A 21,408-nucleotide genomic window follows, 5' to 3' on the forward strand; every position below is an offset into this window, starting at 1 on the left:
CACTTTTTGTACCCATCTGTCAGGTTTGAGTTGTATTATTGGATTTGTAATCCCAAATCTCTCCTCTGTGATTCCTAATTTGTGACCATTTTGGACAACATTTGTGTTCACCTCTCTTGGGTTCTAAGGTTTAAACTTGTTATTGAAATAACTTTTCTCACACTTAATCCAAATTAATGTCATATGGGATTCTTGCAGCTGGAAAATGTCATGGTTTTGATTGTATCAATCTTGAATAGATTGTAACCAGGTCCCAAGAGCTGTTTAATTCACTGCTTTATTTGGCCCTTTAGAGGCCTTTAGCTTGGAAATAAAAATAAATAAAAAGAATACTAAAATAAAATAACTGCAGCTTTAGTGTAGAGACTGAGTATTGGAAACATTTTCATGTCAGTAGCAAGAAAAAAAAGTAGGGTTAATGTTTTATGGCAACTGCACTTCATTTCCTTAAAGATACCTGACTTACAGAATGTTTCTGGTATTTTTTTTATTTGACTTGTTGACACATAGCATAATGCCTTATGTATGCAATTATATTTTTAAAGGACTATTCTCAAATCCAGTTACAAAGACTGAGTCACCTTGACCTATACTTAAGGCAATTTCTGTTTGAGGGATGTTACTTTATAGCCGCCGTGATTTCCCCCCCCCCCCCCTCCCCCCCCCAAAAAAAAAACGTCAGTTTAATCTGTTCAAATTGTATTTCAGGAATAACAATGTGTACTGCAGATTCATGACCTTCTAGCAGTGTCTCTGTCCTTGTGTTTTCCTCACTGGATGGTAAAGGTTGGTATGATTATTTGCATTTTGTTGAACTTGAAAGCTCAATGTACTAAGTCGAAAGGAACCTGTGCATCATAAGCAGCAGTCAACTGTTCATTGCTTTTGGATTTCCAAAAAATAAACTTCCCATAAATAGTTTTTATTATAGAAATTGTTATTGACATTTTAACTTATTAATTTTAAAAGCATAACATCTGTACTGCATGTAGAATTTTTAGAAAAAATTCATTTTTACATTCTTTTCAAGTTGTGACTTGAATAACAAATGCACTTTGCAATTATTTGAAAGTTAATGTGGAACAGAATGCCAAAATAAATTGTGGGCCTTCTTGATTTCTACGAACTTGGCAGTTTTTTAATCAATTCCCAACACAAAAAGGCAGAAGTTGCTGCTAATGTTGTTCAACCAGGAAAGGGCAGAATGACTCTCCCGTCACACTTTGTCCAGTTCCTCTGTACACAATGAGAATTGGGAACAGTTTAACTAATTATAGCTACAGTGTACCGGGGGGGGGGTAAGGTCACACTGCCAATGATATAACCTGACAGCTGCCACTATTGTATACAAATTAAAGTAACCAACTTAGCTCAATTCTGATGTGGCTGTGCAGAAGGAAAATATCATACAATTGAGCTGAATAAAATTTAACTTTATTAACAGGTCACATATTGAAGTTTAAAAGCCTTTTTAAAGATAAACTGGTTGAAACTGAGTTTAGTGCAAAGTGAGATTTAGGAATGGTGGTAGAAAGAATTTCAGTTAATGAGCATTTATAATGTTTGGGGAAATAGTTTGACTGGTTAAATTTTGAGGTTAATGATGTTTAATTTGAATTTATCTTAAACCATTCATTTTTTTTCCTTCGTATCTGCTTCCAGTTCATCAAGCAGTATAGCAATTGTGGAGTGGCCCTTGGTCTATCTTGGAAATTTAATCTATGGGCAGGAGATTTGCCAACAGGGCATTGTTTGCTGCCATGTGGTTAATGTTCACTCTCTGAAACTGCAGTGGGTTTGCAGTCTTTGCAGCTGTATTTTTAAACAGGTTTGTTTGAATTTTTATTTTAAAAAATATAGGAACATTGCTGAGACACAAGCTATTTAGTAGATGCTGAAAATGTACAACAGGTCTCGTCCAAAAAATAAATTCCAAGTTTACTGATGTAGAAAGGGTCTTTATCTGAAATGTTAATATCTCTTATATTGGGAAACCTTCTCTTCGATGTTCTTCAGTCTGTTACCAGATTATACTGATTCAGTATTCTGCTGAATTCAAAGTTAATTTCAGGTTTTAAAGAGTAATGAGGCAGATTTAACAAAAAAAAATTGCCACCAAATTTTTGAATATAATAATCATCGTAAATGATCACACCATTGTGGAAAGAAAAGTAATGTTACATACAGATATTTCCAATAGCATGAAGCGTATGAATCCAAATACTTCCATGACAAATGGTACAGAATTATATTTAAAAATAATAGACGGGGGAATTAAAATTCAAAGTGGAATTGAGAGTCTAGATACTCATTTGATATTTTAATTAATAATTGCACTTTTCATTAATGTATTTAATAACCAGATTATCATTTAATTTCTTTGTTTAGGGAAGGTGTACAAGAAGCTCTGAACCTTGCCCATCTGCAGTTGGTGTATTTCATGCTAATACAAAGTAAGCATTGAGCATTTGGGAACCTATTTTAAAATGAGCACCACAAGTTCATTTTCATCTTCGGTGGCTGTTGAGCCACCAATGTGTTGTGCAAGTCACAGAAGATTAGTATTATCTTTCAAAATCTGGAATTCACCTGAGTGGGGGCAAAATTTTCTGCTTCTGATTACTACAGTACTTTACAAATTATTGTAAAGTAACCAAAGCCAGAAAGATTGATTTGGTGTGATGACTGTGTTTTTCCCAATAGCAATGGATGACTATTACCTAAGCACACATGCAAATAAAGTTCGGATACAAAGGCTGGATGTTGGAATGACGTGCCACAAAAATATTCACAATGTTCACTCCACTTTTACATATTGGGTTAAGCAATCTCTGCTTCATAGTAAATGAACTGGGTTGGATTTGCATTTGTTTATGATATCAGTCGTTGTCTTTTCCTACCTTTTACTCCCACCTTGCTCTTTTCGACATCACCTCCTTCAAGGTTTGCTTATCAAAGATCATCACTTTCCTTCAGTTGGGAGCCCTCTAGATGTGTTTGCTACTTCCACTCTTCACTCATCAGCAATATTGTATCTGAGCAATATTTTTCCCCCCATTATGGGTAACTTCTACATTCTGTTAAATTTGCTTTCCTGATATTTGTCAGCAACTGACACGATTGCAAATTCTCAATCTTGCAAACTTCTTCCTTTTTATCATTCATTGAAATTGACTTTATCCTTCTTCTTTTGAGCACTTTGAACTTGTGGAGCACTGACCTCGTCTTCACCCTTCAACGGCTGTAAAAACCCAAGTTTTAACAACAGTGAATCACAACCTTTTGATTTATCTTGATTTTTCTTTCCTCTGGTGTCGTCCTCAACAGCTTGCATTTCCTAATAAAATTTTGAAAAACTACTTTTGGACTGTCTCCTTTTGATTTGGGATGCAGGTTATATCTACAAAGCCACTTACAATAGATGTAAGAAAAAGCATTAAAAAATGGAATGCACAGAAGTGTTTAAACCATTTGCCTTTAAAATGCATGAATGGATTTGTTTCCCTGAGAACCTATTCACAAACCAGATGTTGAAATGGAAAATATATAGTCATGCTTTTGAACAGTTGCTATTTAATTCCACTCTCCTTCAGCGGTCCTTCATGGTATTCTGCATTTACTGGCAACACTTGCAGAAATTCATTATTTTGTAACGCATGTTAGCTTATACAAGCAATGTTCCAGAGCAAGGATTTTTTTATGAGCTACAGGTGTTGCTGATAGGGCCAGGATGTTTAACCCATCCCCTAGTGTAGGTTTTGATCTGCAACATTAACTTATCCCCCTATCACTATCACAGCATTCATCAAATTTAACTTCCATTGTATCCACCTCTCCTTTTGGCTTTTCTGACCACTGAACTCTGTTGATATCAGGTGCTTTCTCACCAGGCATTTTCCTTTTACTAATAACATAATCACCAAATTCTGTTTAAAAGCCTCCCTTTATTCTCCAGCTCTCACTAATCTCTCAACACTTCTTTCCCTTTGGACGTTCAGCAATATGTGCTTGCATCCCAGCTATGTGTTTACTCTCAATTGCTTTTAATCTAGCGTTATCTCCTTTCTTGAGACTGAGGTTCCATTAATCAATCATAAAGAACATACTGTGAGACTGACATACACGTCGTAATTTTTTTTTAACCTACTACTGGTTTTGAATAGTCAGTCTTCACTCTATTGGCTTTTCAGTGGTTAGGCATGGGTTTCTCATAATTTATTTTCTTGAATGTAGCTGTTATAGTTCCTGCAATGACTCCTCCCACGTCAGCATAGTTCCATATGTTTCAAGGCTTCAGTCTGTTCTGTAGTCGTGTCTATAAATGCACAATGTTTATAGTGAAATTGAAGCTGTCCTATTTGGTGCTTGTCAGAAACTCTGCTCAAGTTGTTCTTGCCCCAGCTTTGAATCTTGTTGAAGCTCAACTTGAAAGTGCACAATCCTTAACTCCACTGTAACACTAAGCTGTACCAATAGCCTTTACCTCCTTCCATCTCTGAATTGCCAATTCCTTCCTCCTATTTTCAGAAACAGAATCATTTTGAAAATGTCTATCAATTTACTTTATTTGCCAAATCCTAATAACCCTTGTAATTGGGGAAGGAAAGTCAAATTTATTCCGCATTTTGCAGGCATGATGTACAAATTTGCAGCAGTTGTTTGCATGCTGAGTTTGGTTGATAATTGTGTTAATATTGGGATCTGTTATGTTGCAGAATTATTGTGGAGGATGGAACGGCAGAGGCATGGGTGCGCTGTAAAGATGAACAGGTGGCAGACTTGCTGCAACTCAGCTCAGCAGAGTGGGAAGGATTGCAGCAACATGTTGTCCAGCAGGGGAGTGTGTACTTCCAGTACCAGGGTCGCAGTGGACATGAATTGGTGAGTTGAATGTCAGTTTTATGTATAAATTTTAAAATCCTAGCCCTGACTCACTATTTTAGAGCAGCCTCAACTTCTACACCATTGAGTACAACATTTTGCCTGCTTTTGAATTCGCAGGAATAAATCACAGTGAGAACTTCTCACTTCTATTGCACCCTCAGCACCTTACACAAATATCCTAAAGTGCTTCATGCCTATTAATAGTAAGGTTGTATGTAGTGACAGTGTTGTAGCCTGTTGGTGGTGATGATTAATAATTGCCCTGTCAATCAAGCTTGGTGATAACGTGGTTGTGCAACTAATTGTGTGTACATAATTTGTTTGTAACTGCCCTGCAATTTTTCTCGTGATGTTAGTCAACTTTTATTGGGAGAAGTTTCTGTACTTCATTTCTCTGCTCTTTTTCAAAAACAAAGCTTTTAGAGTAAACTGACATTGTATACTGTGTGTACATCACATTCCATGTAATTCACTGATGCAGTTTTTTCTATAACTTCTCTAATGGGAGTTTCTGATGTAAACAATAATGTGGCAGCCATTTTGGACACAGTGATGTCCTTCAAACAGAAATGAGATGATCAGTTAATCTGCTTCTGGTATTTTGGGAGAGATACAAGGATTTAGAATTCCCTGCTCTTCAGGAGGGGCTATAATGTATTCTACAAATGCCACTCCTTGCATCTGTGCCACATTTTTGCTCTCATTTCCTAATTAACATCAAATTAGATGTGTTAAGATATAACACCTTCATGTCGCATAACACCTGCCCCCTTGCTGTTGGGTATATTCATTTGAATATTTTTTTTTATGAAAGTTGTTAAGCCACTGGGTGTTCTTTGTGATTTTTGGAGTTCTAAAACATGTTCTCATTTTGAATTTCCTTGGGTATTTTAATTAAAAAGAAGTGATCGTCTTAAAATAATTCATCCAGTTCACAATGAAACAAGATGAACGTGGTGGAAGAGTTTTTTGGTTGAAATCTTCCAAATTTATTTCACCATTCTGTTGACTTCATAGCCATGTTCACTTTTTCTTGGCAATGCATCATCCAAATTGCATGGCAAACTCTTAACCTTGAACATAAAAAAAATTGGCTCTAAGGGACCTAGAGATGCCTTAACTACTTCTAATCTCAGAGATTTGGTGCTCCTGAACTGTGTGCACCAGGAAGTTTGTGTAATGAGTGCTATCCCATTTCCAATCTTCAGTGCCATTTTCCTTGTACAAGTTTCCTCTTTACACCCTTCCTTCACTCATCCATCTCAGTGGTGTAGTCAAAGTTTTTGTCTTTAGCTCCAAACATGATGCACAAACTTTTACTGTCTAGATCCTTGCTTTGCAATTGTGCTCCATTATCCCACAACCTACTCAAATGTATCTTTCCTGAGACTCATTAACTAGAGTACTTGACTTTGGTCTTTCCCTCACAGCCTTCAAACTTGGTACTACCAAATCACACTTGACCTTACTTTCTCCATTGCTCTCCAACCCTCTGTCTTCCATTGGGCAATAGGTTTGATTTTTAATTTCGGCAACTGTAGGATTAAACCACATCATGTTCCTTACTTGAATCTAATAGATGTGGAATGATCAATGTATAATCATCAGAGTTTCAATTTAAGGTCTTGTTTTACTAACTGGATGTTTAGCATTCTGCCAGAGGAATGAGCAAGATGTTAAACAAAGGCATTTAATCACCTTTGCTACAATCTGAATATCGCAAGTTTAATTAACTTTTTTCCCCTAAATTGCAGCATGAAGAGAATACTGGAGATCTCTTAATGCAATACCTTGGAACAGTCTGTGCTAGCCCCATAGTCTGCAGATCCATTCAGCTTGCCTTCAAAGTTGATTCGAGAAACAAACGCATGTTAGGACAGACTGGTAAGTTCCTTTGTGGTCATTCTTCTACATTGGTGTTTGATGCAAAATCATGAGAGGATAAAGCTGGGTGGATGAAAAAAATTGGTTTAAGTTACCACCACCAACAGAAATTGTTTGTACATTTCTCTTGATCATTGAATTTATTTGTACTTCTGTTAATTGTCATATTTGGCTGACTTCTCTTAATGTTATCTATTCAAAGAAGTGATTTATTTCCTACCAGTTCAGGCAAACAGGACTTTTTGTATTAAGTTTTTCAGTTTGTGTTGCAAGTTTGGCAGTGTTGAAATTGTAATTTGTCGTGACTGTGACATAAACCACTTGGCTTTTTCAGCAACAAAGAAATTTAAGATAGTTTTTAATTCACTTGCTACTCGAGACTATAATCCTGCCATGGGTTTATAAATATGTACAACGGAATATGACTTATCTAAGAATTCAATTATGTAAAACACAGTAATCCCTTGCTTTAAAACCAAGGCCATCGATAAAAGTTGTTGCACATTTGAAATGGAGAATGTATGCAAAATACCTTCTAAACTGCTTTTTGTATGACTTCATTCCTAAAGAGCATTGGCTGTCATTTTGAATAATCAAGCACTTTATTTAAATTTACCTGTTTTTAGTTCTTTCATGACTGAGCACACTTGTGCTTAAATGTTAGACAAAGGAGATAGGTTTGCTGTTATTTGCCTTGGTGTCAGATAACAAAGGTTCCACCATAAATCTTAAAACCTATAATCCTAGGATTGATAATGCTTGACGATTTCAGTTCTTGATTAAATTATTCAGCATATATTTTCCTGATAGATTTGTTTTGTGGGGATCATGCAAGCAAATTGCAAAACGTTATATTTATGTGTAGCTGTTATTTTCAGGTATAGTGGAGATGGTCACTCTAACTGCTTGAGGATTAACAATTTTACGCTGCAATGCAGAGTGTGATAATGTTAAACTGCCTATGTGTAATTGCCTCAGACTGGCACTCCTTATTTCAGATGTTAAGTGCTTTATTGGGAACTGTGTATTAGGAAGATAGCACATTCTGTTTCTTCAGTGTTTGTCCAAACTAGTTGTAAAGCAGTTATCTGCAACTGAAATTGGATTTTGGCCATGGCACTGCCTACAGTTTAATAGCCTGCCAACAGTGAGATCATGCATTAAGAATGGGCACTGGGTGAGGTGCGAAGTTCAACAAAAGCCTAGGAAACAATACCCGCAACATTTGCTAGTGAAAAGCAGTAGTTGAGTGAAAAGTAGCAAGTTGAAAAGTTAACTAACCTACAGTAATAAACAATGTTAATATAATCAAAGATGATGTTAAGACAGTGAGGTCAATTAAAGTTACTGTTATAACTAGTAAACTGGCATTTCTCTCCCTTTCTCCCTCATTTCCCCGAAGTTATTTTATCTCTAGCATTTGTTAATTTTGGCACATTTTTTTTCCACAAACTGACATGTTTCAAAACACTTGTCTGTGAACATGTTCTTACGTAAAATGCAATAATTTTTTATTCTATTCTTGCTAATAGAGAAAATGAGTTAACTCAGAATGAAAGTTTCAAATCTGAAATTCCAAATCATGTTTTTCAATGACCAGTCATTAGAGGATATATTTTCTTCTTTCCTTCAAGGGAAGTGTTTGCAGTGATTTTTCTTTTGAGCTAGCAATACAAATGAGTCACAGTTTCAATTATCAGTGCATCATCTGTCGTGTGACGCAAATACTCGCTATGACGTTATAACGTACTCGCAATGATCTATTTGATCACAATAGGGATTCAAAACTATTAGGAGAACATGCTGCATCTTGTGTGATTTTTGTGTTTCTTTTTTGCTTTTTAAGTTATTGACTTCAGGCAGTAGTTGTGACCTGATTTTCCAATTGCTTAGAATACATGGGTCTGACTTGTATTTTTAGCCATATCATGGTTGGTCCTCTGCAGTTTCCCATCAATGATGACAGTCATGATATTGAAGGTGGGAGATTTTGGTAAAGGTATTGCATTGAATACCAAGGTGAGTTGCTTAGAGCCACTCTTATTGGAGATGGTCATTTGCTGATGTCTCTGTCAGCGATGTTGCCTACACTACTTAATAGCCAAACCTGAATCTTGGGCCAAGTTGATTTTCATGACACTGGTGATGTGCCTTTCACTGTCTTAATGTTTTATTCTTGGGTGTGGGAGTTTTTAAAATTTTCTTGGAAATTTAAATGACTTGGCTAGATTAAAGTTCAGTGGAAGATATTGTTCTTCTTCCACCCCAGCGCACAATCTGCAGAATTAGAATCGTGTGTTTTGAGTTGTGACCGTCTCAAAGTGAAAACTTTGAGTTCAGTCACTTCTGCAAAGAAGGCAATGTTTCCACCAAGTGACTCACTGTCCACCAAAGAGCAGTGATCAAATATTGGTTGCATTACCACATGCAGCAAGACTTGAGTGAAATTCAGGTTTGGCTGTTTAGTAGCTAGAAACATTGGCAACACACAAGTAACAAACAATGACCATTTTCGATAAAAGGAGTCTAATCCACACAGTTTAATATTTAGTACAATTACCTTTGTTAAATCTTCCACTAGAATCTTAGCATGTTTCACAATGAACAGGGCTGACCACTTAAATACTGTGGTCAGGTAATCTGCAGAGAATAACTCACTACCTGACTCCCCACAATTTAACCATCTGAAAACCACCAGTCAAAAAGATGATGAATATTCTCCACTTCATCTTCATCGAGGGCAAAACAATGTGAAACCCCACCCATCAGCCTGAACATTCACCTCCTCTGCCACTCATTGCCTTGTTGCAGCTGTGTATGAATTCACAAAACGCATTGCAGCAATTTGTCAAAGCTATTCAGTGGCATGGCCCAGACCAACCCTAGTACCTAGGACGAGGTTAGAGGTGGATGGCAACATCGAGGCCCCTTCCCCTCAAATTTCCAAGTCTCACTATTCTGACTTGGAAATATGTTACTAATTTTCTTGATTGCTGGGTCCAAGTGGGGAGCTTCTGATGCAACAGAAGTTACTTCATTGCAGGTCAAGGTTGCATGCTAACGAGCTGTCAAAGATACTTGGGAATGGCCAATAAATGCTGACTTTGTCGGTGATGCCACATTTTCTGTGTATAATATATTGTCAGGGAAATTTATTTTGGTAATGCCGATTTTGGAGGGAAAATGCCCAGGTTACTCAGATGGAAAGAAAGTTGCTTTAAGAATTCATCCTGGCTGGAAAAGTGTCTCTGTTAATGCAGAATTCTGTCAGTTCTGCATTAAACTATCACATCATAATTGGTCTACAGTAGTCTTAATCAAGGTCTCAAGTAATGCATAATGCATCATCCTTTCTGATTATTCTTGACACTTCCACAACCTTTGATTTGTTTAATCTTGGTTGGATGTCAGAGTAGGATTGCCATTGCCTGGTTTTATGCTCGTCTATCCATTCACAGCCACAGAATCTCCTGCAATGGCTTCTCTTTCCACTGTGCCATTACATGATCTAAATTTGCTTTTTCTTTTAATGTGCTACCCTCAGTGACATTTTCTGAACATGATAGCCACATCTATGCTGGTACTAAACACTCTCTCACCACATTACTTTTAACTGTTCCAGTTTCTCTGTGTTATCACACAGCCTGTGGTTCCTTGGCTAAGATAAGCCAAAATTCCATCCAGTTAATCATTGCTTAAAGTGAAGCCGTTGTCTTGGGTTCCAGTTACAAATGGTGTTCTTTTAGCACTTCCCTTACCTTAGGCTGAACTTGATTGTTTGCAACCAAGGGACCAAACTTCTGACCCAACACCTTTCTACACTGCAAAAACTGTCAACCATCATCTCCATAATATGACCCATTTCAGCCTCATTCTCTCTGCAGCTGAAGCCCTCATCCTTGTTCCCATTGCCTCCAGGTGCATCTATTTCAGTCATCTTCTGCTTTCCCTCTTCTCTTTAACCCTCTAAAATTGAACTCCTCCAAAGCTCTACTGTCCAAATACCATACACAAAGTTCTACTTATTTGTTCTACCCCTATCTTTGCTGACCTACACTTGTTAGTTCTCCAAAGTCTCAATTTGATTTTTTTTTTCTCATGAGTTTGACTTCCTCCCTGACTTTACACCTCTTGTCTTAACCTCCTACAATTCCACAGCTCTGAGATCTCTGCATTCCACTAACTTTTCTCTTGTGAAGTCCCCACTTTTTTTTACACCACAATTGGTGACTCTGAATTAGGCTATGAAGGTTCAAGCCTCTGGAACCTGGAAGGGAAAATCAAGAGTTTGTGATCCCATAGCTGATCTTGCACAATGTCTTAGCAAATGGCATAGGCAGAAGGGTAAGTACAGGTTACTTGTCAAACCTTTGATAGAATTGTGGAAAGTTTGATATGGGAGGCAGCCACTTGGTGAAAAGGGTTTGTATCAATGTGATTTCCATGTTCATCCTTGTACCTCATTAAGGTGGCACTCATTTTCCATTAAATTGCATAGTTAACTGATTTGAAAGAAAACAGTCATTTATAGAATGTCTTGGGTGCTTCATGTGCAATCAATTATTTTTGAAATGTAATGTTGTCTAAAGGCTAATTATTGTGAGCCTAGCAAGTTATTGAAAGTAGCAATGAAAGACCTGTTTGATTCTGGTGGTGTTGATTGGCCTAGTATTGTTGGCTGGATTGTTATCTGTCGGGTCCCTTATCACTTTCAAATACTGCCACTAGATCTTAAGCATTCACCCAAACAAGTCATTCCGAGTCCAAAGGATAAATCCTTTGATAATGCAGCACTTCCATGGCACTGCACAGGTGTGTCTCTGAACACAGTTTGGAAAGTGAGCTGAATTTGATAGGATCATTGTTGGATGTCTGATTTGGTCTTCTCCTTTTCTCTGCCCTTTTAACAAATGACTTTAGCCTTTTAATGTTCTGTGAACCCTTATGTCATACTAGGTAGTTTATTTGTTTTACTAATCGTGCAGTATCCCTTCTATAAATGGAAGAAAGGGTAATTATTTAGTGGTGTTCATGACCTCCAGTTGTTCTAATAGTCTTTATAGTCAATGAAATACTATATGTAGCTACTGTTGTAATGTAAGAAATGTGGCAGCCACCTTGAGTGCAAACCCAGCAAACAACTGAATGACCACTTGATCTGTTTGCGAGCTATAAATTAGCGAGCATACAGGGATAACTTCCCTGCTGTTAAATATTGCCATGGAATATCCTCTGAAAGGTACCCCCTAATGCTGCAGTGCCTCCTCATTTGAATTCTGGATTTATCAACTGAGTAGTTTGTGCTAAGTCTCTGCACTGGGACTTGACCCACATCCTTTTTATTTGGGGGCATGAGTGCCCTCAATGGATTCACACCTGATGCAAATACTTTAAGTGTGATCTTATCAATACAGAGGATAGATTCAACATTACTGAAACTCATTGCAATCTAGATACTTTTTGGTGCTTTGTGGCTTTTGTACAACCTCTTTTTATTTCCAAGATCTGTTCAGGTATATCTCTGGATCTAACTGTTCTCCAGTATATCAAGAACCATATTATTGAAGATATTCCTGATCTCCCTTCCAAAATGTACTGCTTCGTAATGAATGCGATTTCCACTTAGCTACACACTCCCTAAAGTGTCACCATGCTCCACAAGTCTTTTTTTCCTCCCAGTTCACAATGCCAAAATCACTGTTTCAAATTAGAGCAAGATCCAAATGGAGATCCCTGGGCTCGTGATTAACTGAAGTGCAAAAAAAAAGTTTGTTCCTCCTGTCCGATTTCTTTCCTTTACCCTTCTCTTTTGGTTCTGGAATGAATCTTGGCAAGTTTCTGTGAATGTTCAAGTAGTTTTGTTTATCTTTGTCATATGTTGGTATTGAGTGAAAATTATTTTGCCAGCATTATGTATAGTATGATTTGTTTTAACCTTTTCCGATGTGTGTTTACCGCTCAAGTACGATGGCACAGCTTTTTGATTGCTAGTCTTTAACCTTCCAGTGCTAGCTAATGTTCTAGTGGTTCCCAACTCCATCTCCTGTGGTTTGCTCATGTTGACTTTGGCTGCAGTGCTTGCACTTGAACAATGAAAGCAGAGTTTTCTCAGGACAGGTGCCTCTTACTTGAGCTCAGGGCTTTGTATCGCTTTTGGCTTGGTTCTTTAATCTACATTAATTAAGTTGTCCTCCAGAGGATCTCTGAAGGTCGCAACATAAATGCTTGTTGGCTTTCCACCTGCCCAACGGCACTGCTATTCTGCACGACCTTGTTCGGTCTACTCCAAATGCTCTTGGGTTCTCTCGTCACATGTTAGGCAATGAGGAGGAAGATAGCCAAGTATGCTAACACTACCTTGGATTGGATTTGGTTTTCCATTTTCAAATGTGCCAAAGATTGGATGATTTTTAGCATTCTAACTGGTGTTCATAGAACAAGGGTTCGTCCTGTATCCCACTTCTCATTATCCTCCCAAAAAATAAGGACCATTTCCAAAGCTCTGAGATGTGAGCAGTGTTTATCGAAATACCATTTTCAGGGATATCTTTGCAGATTGGCTTAGCAACATTTTGTTTTGGTTAAGTGTTGCCAGTTGGTCTGTCATTCCACAGAAGTACACTCACTGGCCCTGTTTCTCATTTGTGTCTTTCATAAGCTTCCATCTCCAGACTAGGTTGGAGCTGCTGTTAAGGGTCAGTAGTCATGTAATTGGGTCTTTGCATGCTACCAAATGCCTCAGCTATGAGGTGAAAATATTTAAATCCCCATAACTGGGGCAGCTCTGAGGGTGAGCAGGATCTATTTAGATGTCCCCACAGGCCAATAATTCATAAAAAAATCTCTGTCATTTGCACTTCTGTCTGTTTATATTTTTGTACCCTTTTCTCCTTTGTCTTGATTGGTTGAAGGACACACAGCAGAGAATGGGAATAAGTGGGTCTTTTACGGGTTGCTGGATTGTTACCAATGGAGTCCCACAGTTATTCACAATTTGTTAATAACTTGGACATAACGACAGTGTATCCAATTTGGCTAGTGGTTTAAATCTTGGAGGGAAAGTGTGCTGTGAGGAAGGCAGGAACGTTCTGCAGAGACAGATTAAGCAGATGGCCATGATGGTGGCAGATGGAACATAATATGGAAAATGTAAGCTTGTTCAGTTTGATGGGAAGAATTGGGAAAAAATGTTATAAACGTTGACCATCTCTCAGGGGTCCAGGTGCAGAAGGATCTTGGTGTGTTGGTTCATGAAATACAAAAAGTAAATGTGAAGGTGCAGCAAACAATTTGGAAGGCAAATGCTATGTTGATCTTGAATGCAAGAAACCTAGAGGACAAAAGTAAGCAAGTTTTGCCAAGATTGTGCAGGATTTTGGTGAAACAACTGGAATATGCTGCAGTTTTGACCTCCTTATCTTAAACTTGCAGTCAGCTCTGAGTAGATTGGCTAGATTCATTCTGAGAAGCGTTTGTCTTATGAGGAGAGATTAATTAACTTGTACTCTCTGGACCTAGAAAGAATCTCAATGAGAGAAGCAAGATTCTGGGAGTGATTGCTAGGAAGGTGTTTTCTCTTGAGATTGACTTTTGGTGCTGATGTGGTTTTTTTTTTAACCTTAATTCTCTACCTCAGACGATTGTGGATGAACAGACACAATATAATCAAAACTGAGATTGATAGGATTTTGCCCTCGAAGAGAATCGAGGGATATGTGTACTGGGTGGATGTGATACAGGATCAGCCATAGTCTTACTGACACGAGGGGCTCTGTGGCCTGTCTTTATTAATTATGTTCTCTTTGTTCACTATCTACCTCCATGTTTGCTGCTTTAATTTGCTTGTTCGTACAACATCTTAGGTCGTTGTTCATTCTATTTTATTGTCACAGTTGTTAAACTTGTGGTTCTCCTGTCCCTGCTTGAGAAAATTTCTAATTAATTTGCATAGATGGTGGTGAAGGAAACATGCCATTGCACTGTTTAATATTGCATTACAATATTAATAATGTTAAGAATTAAATAAATTTTCTCTTCCAAACCTTGTCATAAGGAAATCATTGTTTAGTTAGAAACAGATTAGGTGGTGAACCATTAAACTTGTGTGAAATTTGACACTCTTTCTTAGTGCTTTTGCAATGGTACATTATCAGTTCCATTGATGTGGCATTGTTCAAAGAGTCCTTTGTAGTTATGTGCACTGAGTACAAATGGGTTGGTTAATTTTGTTTAGCTCTGAACCCCTTACCTTCTAATTATGGTCTATAACTATGGGACTACAAATATGTGCCTTGACTGGATTGAAAGTGATGCTCCCATTAGGGATATTTTTTCTTTTGTTAAAGTTTTCTCTATTCAATTTTTCCTATAATGGAACAACAAACAGTCTTTGCCTCAATTCCTTGTTGCAAAGCAATTCATGTTCCAACCGTGATCCATGTAAAATTGTTTTTGACCAGATATCCTTGGTCTCTTTTAAATGTGTCCACTCGCCATTAACTTCCTGGAAAACTTTTTTTATTCTATCAAAATTAATAATTATAAAAAAACTTTAAACTTTCTCTTTTCTGTTTCATGGAACTCATCCCATTCTGATCTTCCTTCCTAATTGTAATTTCCTATCCTATTGTAACTCTGCAGCTTTAATCCAAAACAAGGCACTGAAAACCCACCCAACTGATGTTTACTTTTCATTGCTGCCCTATTCTGCTAAATTCCTTTATTTCCTAAAATATACTCGCCAGGTCAGTTGCTTTGCCTTCTTCATTTGGAAAACCTTTTAATCTTGTGCCTACTGAACATCAAGTATTTTCTTGATCCCTGAGAAGAAAGCAGAAGTTAAGTAAGAAATGGAGTAGAATTTAAATGTTATGGAAAATGTGTTGTTCACAGAATTTCACTTGTCACAGCCCTCTAAGGGAGATGGTACACTTCAATTTGTTGGTCTTTTCCACATCCAGGACTAGAGAGGCCAAGTAAAATGGTAGATACTAACACAAGGTCCAAGTAGTACCTTGAATCAGGCAGGAAGGTATTTCTATTTGGTTCTGGTGCTATTATGAGAGAAAAGATGGTTCCTAAGGGGATTCAAAAGTTATTTACCTGGCTGCTGCTATGTCTGGAGAGATTTACTTGGGGGAAAAAAAATTGCTGGTCTCTGGGTTGTTTTTTGTTGGAACCTAGGCTGAGGGAAGATTCAATGAAGTGCATAAAATTGAGGGGGTTAGACCGTCTGAACAGAAAGGACCCATTTCCTTCTGCAGAAAAATTAATAATTAGTGACATGGATTGAAGGTAATTGGTCAAAGGAATAAATTTGAGGAAAAATGCTTCCACCCAAAGAGTGGTGCTGTTCTGGAGCACCTCTCTGGGTGTTTTGTGTTAAAGTGGAGCCAGAAAAGTACCATGCTGTGTCCTAGAAAGTTACAGATGTATTGAGATGGAATGTGGGATTAGCCTCAATAGCTGCTTTGGCCATCATAGAGATGGTGGGCTGAATCTCCTTCATTGCCATGAATTTCTATGATTTTTGTATACAAGGAGCACTGACTGAAAGGGTACTTCAAGAGTTCAGTTTGTAGAGTTATAATGGACATTAAATCTTGTATCAGTATTATATCCATCGTTTCATCAATGTTGTCAACTTTCAGATCCAGATGCGTTATACAGTTCGATACATTTTTTGAAATGCTAATTGGTGGGGAACGGCAGTGGAGTTTAAATAATAGCTGTTGAGGCAGCAGTAATGCTGCTATTCTGGTGATAGTCTTGACAATAATTAGTTGTCCTAGCCATGTATTCCAAAGGTAAGAGTGGAGATAGCAGCTGTAATTTAGTATTTTCTCACTCCGTCTTGCAGTCTCCCAATGATCTGTGATAATTTGTAAATTAAAAGGGTTGACTTTGTTAGAATTGGCAAAAGGGACCTGGCACTTTGACTACTGTGGAAATTCTTATTTGTGCCTATCAACTTGGCACCTTGCTCCAGGAGTCCACACTTGCGTGATTTATTGCATGGAACCTGTTTAAAGATCTATGAGTCTTGTTAAATTTCGGAGCTATTGTTTTAATTGTCACCATAAATAGCTGTAAACATATTTAAATTGAATTACAATTATTGCACAGGAATTGATGAAATATGTTTCAATTTAATGAGAACTATTTGATAAAAGTGAAAGCCAACAGAAAGCAAAGAGTAGGAATAAATAGGTCTTTGAGTGGCAGACTAACTAGTGGGATGCCACACAGGGATCAGTGCTGGGACCCCAGGATATGTTGATTTGGTTGAGGGAATTAAATATATCAAAGTTTGCAGATGACACAAAGTTGGTTAGGAGGGTGCAAAGAAGTCCAGGTTTATTTGGGCAGGTTCAGGGAGTGAGCAGGTACACGGCAGATGAAGGATAAATGTGAGCTTATCTACTTCAGTAAAAGCAGGAAGGTATTATCTGAATGGTGATAGATTGGGGAAGGGTGAGTTGCGACAAGACCTGGGTGTCCTTGTGCAGCAGTTGCCGAAAGTAAACATGGACATGGAACAGGTAATTAAGAAGGCCTTAATGAGAAGAACAGAGTTTGGGAGCAGGGATCTCTTGCTACAATTGTACAAGACTTTGACATTGCACCTTGAGAACTATACACAATATTGATTTCCTTATCTGGGAAAGGATGTTCTTTCTGTGAAGGGAGTTCAGTGAAGGCTCACTAGATTGATTCCAGGGATGGCAGGACTGATATGAAGGGAGATTGAATCAGTTGGGTTTATGTTCACCAGAGTTTAGACGTTTGAGAGTGATCGTATAGAAGCCGACAAAACTTCAATAGGACTGGTCAGATTAGTTGCAGGAAGAATGCTATCAGTGGCCAGGCAGTCCAGGACCAGGGGTCACAATCTGAGGATAAGGGGGTAAACCATTTAAGACGGAGATGACGAGAAATTTTTCCCTGAGGGTGATAAACCGACCACAGAAGCGGTTGAATCCAAATTATTAAATATAGTTAAGGCGGAATTGGATATTCTTCTTTGGGTTAGAAGAATCGAGGAATACGTAAAGAAAACTGGTCAGGGAACTGCATTTGAAAGATCAGCCCTGATCATATTGAATGGCAGAGCAGGCTCAAAGATCGAATGTCCTGCTCCTATTTTCTGTTCCTATGAATGGACCTGGCTTTAATTAAAGCTGGTAGTAGTGGTGATGACATGAGGTGACTGGACTGGCATAAAAATTGGATCATCATTGTCCTTTAGCCAAGGAAATACGTCATGGTTCATCTTGTACGTTACATCACATACGCATTAATGTGTTTAACTCTTAACTGCCTTCTGAAATATTGAATGCCAGGGCAGTTGGGAGTGGACATTAAATGCTGGGCTTTCCAGTAATCTCCACGTCCTGTAATGGTTAGAGCAATGAAGCATGTATGTAAACTTTGTAGAATGATACTGCCCATATGTTCCAAGTGGCAATAGGATTGGTGTTGGGGAGGCCAATCTCCAAAGGTCGAGTGCTCAAGATTGATGTATTTGTTTCTGTATCTGTTTAACTCTGGTTGTCGAGAAGCTTTGGCAGAATTCTGAGAAACAGTTGTCTTTGGAGTGAAAATAAACGAAAGGGAATGTCCTTCCCTTATTGCTTGCTGCATCTTGTTTCATTCCTATCTTGCCTCTCCAAAGAAAAATGGAATATTTTGTTAGGAAATTTTCCAAATGCAACTAAAATGCAATTTGTAACCAGAAAAACTGTAGAATTGTATCAATATGTGGATGTTATTCTGGGCAACATCTTATTGGTGGATTACGGTGTTGGAAGATCATGTTGTTTCAATCAAGTTATTTTTTTCCAACTTTTGGGCATTGCACAGCCTATCAATCACCTTTCACTGTGTCGAACATGTTTACAGATTATCATTAATTGTTTAAGTCAGGAATTCTAGTTTGTTTCAATTCTGTTCGGATACAGCTGAATTTCTGAGCAGATAAATCTGAAGAAATGGGAGCTTTTTCACACCATTTTTGTTTGTATTTATATTTCTGATTTGGTGCAGAACAATTGGTTTAAGATAAGGTGGAGTTCAAATCTGATTTGCTCACCATCAATCTTGTCAGAAATGTGATTTTTCTCATTCATATTTGGTTTATATTCATGTTTATAGCTACTATTATATGTTAGAATATTAAGGTGTTAAGGTATGTGATCATTGGATTTTTGAACATGTAACTACAACTAATGAAGAGTTTACTGTGTTCAGTTGGCTGATCTGTAATGAAATTAAGTATTGTGAAACATGTATATTAGGATATGAAATTCTGTTTTAAAAAGTGGAAAATGAACTCTGACTTTACTGTAAAAGGTAAGATATTTGAGAATTATGGAAAGATAGTTGATTTGGATCTGTTAATTACAGACAAAAAGCAAAATTGAGTTCAATCAGACTGTAAAATAACGTTAGTCCTGCACCACCGAAAAACATGGAACTTACTCTTTAACTGGAATGTGGTGTCATCTATGTGTTGCAATAATGGTTTTGAAATAGTGTTTGCCCTGTATTGCCAATATCATATGAACATCAAGATTTTCTCTTTCTTAAAAAGAAACCTTTCAAATGAGGATGTTGAAATGTGGAGATCACCAGTATAGCACCAAGATGGCGCCTACTTTGTCTTTGACTTGTTTGGACATAAAGGAAGTGGACTATCGAATGCTTTGTCACTTGGGAAATGATAGACTGATCCAATAGCATGGTTGTTGGAGTGCATTGACTTGTGCAGCTGTAGATCAAGAAATAATCCCACGCATGAATCAAGAGAAATGATTGTCGATGTTTACAAACTGTTGCAAATAATTGATACATCACAGCCTGTTGAGGAAAAGAACACCTTTGTATTATACTGATTTGAAATGACTGGTTTTGCCCAATATACTGTTATAAACCAATACTTCAATTACCATTTATAATTAACAATAGCTTCATGATATCAAATGAGTATTTTAGACTGCAGAAAGTGGTCTTTTGCTTTAATATTATTAATTTTGACTTTATTTATGTATAGTACATAATTTTGAAAATAAATTGGTTTTATTTCACCATTAATTAGTTGTGTATTTTGTTCTTGCTGCACCAAATTAAGTTTCACATATTTTCATGTAGTGCAGGAAAAACCATTGGTTTAGAATAGCCAATAATTATATGTATATACAACTTTATCCCAGTGAATAAGAATGAAAAAGTTTCTTCATTCCTATTTTTGGTAAGGATTATTTGAGAGTGTCCACCGACTTTATTTTTCTGTTGTTTTGCCTAATTACATCCTAGATGGTCAGTTGCTATTTTAGAAACTCAGTTACTTCCTGCTTGCTACTTCTCACCTTCCAAAAACATGGTTGATGTCGTAGAGAAGTGACTTTTGAGGAGATAGATCTGTATCTTTGGGAGTACTACTGTTCAAATAGAGTCCAGGAGATCCTTGTAGACTGAAGTTAAAATTTGTTGGATCAATCTGGGGGGGAAAAAACCTGCCAACCTGAATGATTTTGGTGTTCTTCTGTTTTGTCTTTGAATATGTTATGTCAGTGTTCAGTTGTTAATCTTGGATTGATTCATGTTTTTATTTAGATCTATGACCTGTAACACATGTACATGCAAATGTTGAGTACAAAACGTGAACTAATACTCATTTTCCTCAAATCTAAAATCCTACACGTAGAATTGGAAAGTAACTGTGAAATTGTCATGAGAATCTGCTTAATTTCCATTTGAGGTTATGGGTGTGTGATCATTGAGAGGGAAGGTGATTTGATTCATTTTTCATTGGAGTTGGCATGTTGCCTGAAGCCTTTTTCATATTTATGTATATATGTATACATTTTTGGGCATATTAACTTTTATTGGAGTGATTTGTGCAGTAAAGTGCTTATAGGATTGTTTGCCCACAGTGATGTGAATATGGAAATTGACATCTTTGGATTGGGGAACATCTGCATTTTGAGAGAAAAACCCTATTGTTTACATGAGTGGAATTTTTTTTTGTATCCCTTCTTCCTTGAGTGTGGATTTAGGAATCCATTTGGAGGCAATAATGCCTCGGTATCTTTTCCCTTTTATGGATTTGATTTTACATTTGTCAGCTTGAGAGTAAACTGAGCCACCAGTTAATGCAACAGTAAACAATTCCAGTTTGCAAAGACCCATACATTGTCTTATTGCTTCAAGTGTACCAGACAGAGATTTTATTAAATTGTTTTAACGTTTCAGGAATTTGTACTATTTCAAAGAACTGAACTTGTACAGTACAACTGCCTCCATTCAGTTGTGGTAGATTAGAGAGAATTGAGCCTTATTGCCTTTGAAGAGGTATTGAGGTTGCAGAGTTAACAGGGTTAATATGGAAAGAGAATAATGTACATTAGGCTGCTTGAAGTTACAGTTCTATATAAGACCCTGAAAGACAAACCTTGCCTAAAACTGAGGAAACCATTTACCTTGTATGAAATAAACTGAAAATGGGTTAAACTTTGAAATTCACCACCAAGAGGGCTGTGGAGGCTCGGTTGCTCAGTATATTCAAGGCAGCTTGATAGGTTTTAAGATGGTAGAGGAATGAAGTGATATAGATTTGGTGAGGAAAGTGAAACTGAAGTA

The 21,408-nt window shown here is 37.3% G+C and overlaps 1 protein-coding gene across 1 annotated transcript; it reads left to right on the top strand.

The window, feature by feature from the left end:
* The first annotated feature begins 1,245 nt into the window (after positions 1–1,245).
* LOC127583872 (CST complex subunit CTC1-like) lies at positions 1,246–19,822 on the top strand. The gene is made up of 6 exons (XM_052040266.1): positions 1,246–1,298; positions 1,663–1,828; positions 2,389–2,453; positions 4,716–4,881; positions 6,639–6,768; positions 19,361–19,822. The coding sequence occupies exons 1-6, from the start codon at positions 1,246–1,248 to the stop codon at positions 19,504–19,506; spliced, it is 726 nt and encodes a 241-aa protein (XP_051896226.1). The 3' UTR covers positions 19,507–19,822.
* The last annotated feature ends 1,586 nt before the right edge of the window (positions 19,823–21,408 follow it).

Source organism: Pristis pectinata, chromosome 28 (assembly GCF_009764475.1).
Source record: "Pristis pectinata isolate sPriPec2 chromosome 28, sPriPec2.1.pri, whole genome shotgun sequence".
In the NCBI taxonomy this organism is placed as follows: Eukaryota; Metazoa; Chordata; class Chondrichthyes; order Rhinopristiformes; family Pristidae; genus Pristis; species Pristis pectinata.

Bases quoted from the DNA above. Each gene is read 5' to 3' on its own strand.
- LOC127583872 (XM_052040266.1), top strand. From the start codon at position 1,246: ATGAGAATTGGGAACAGTTTAACTAATTATAGCTACAGTGTACCGGGG. The intron at 1,299-1,662 runs GTAAGGTCACAC...ATCTGCTTCCAG, and splicing joins TACAGTGTACCGGGGGGGGG to TTCATCAAGCAGTATAGCAA. The intron at 6,769-19,360 runs GTAAGTTCCTTT...TTTCTTAAAAAG, and splicing joins ACGCATGTTAGGACAGACTG to AAACCTTTCAAATGAGGATG.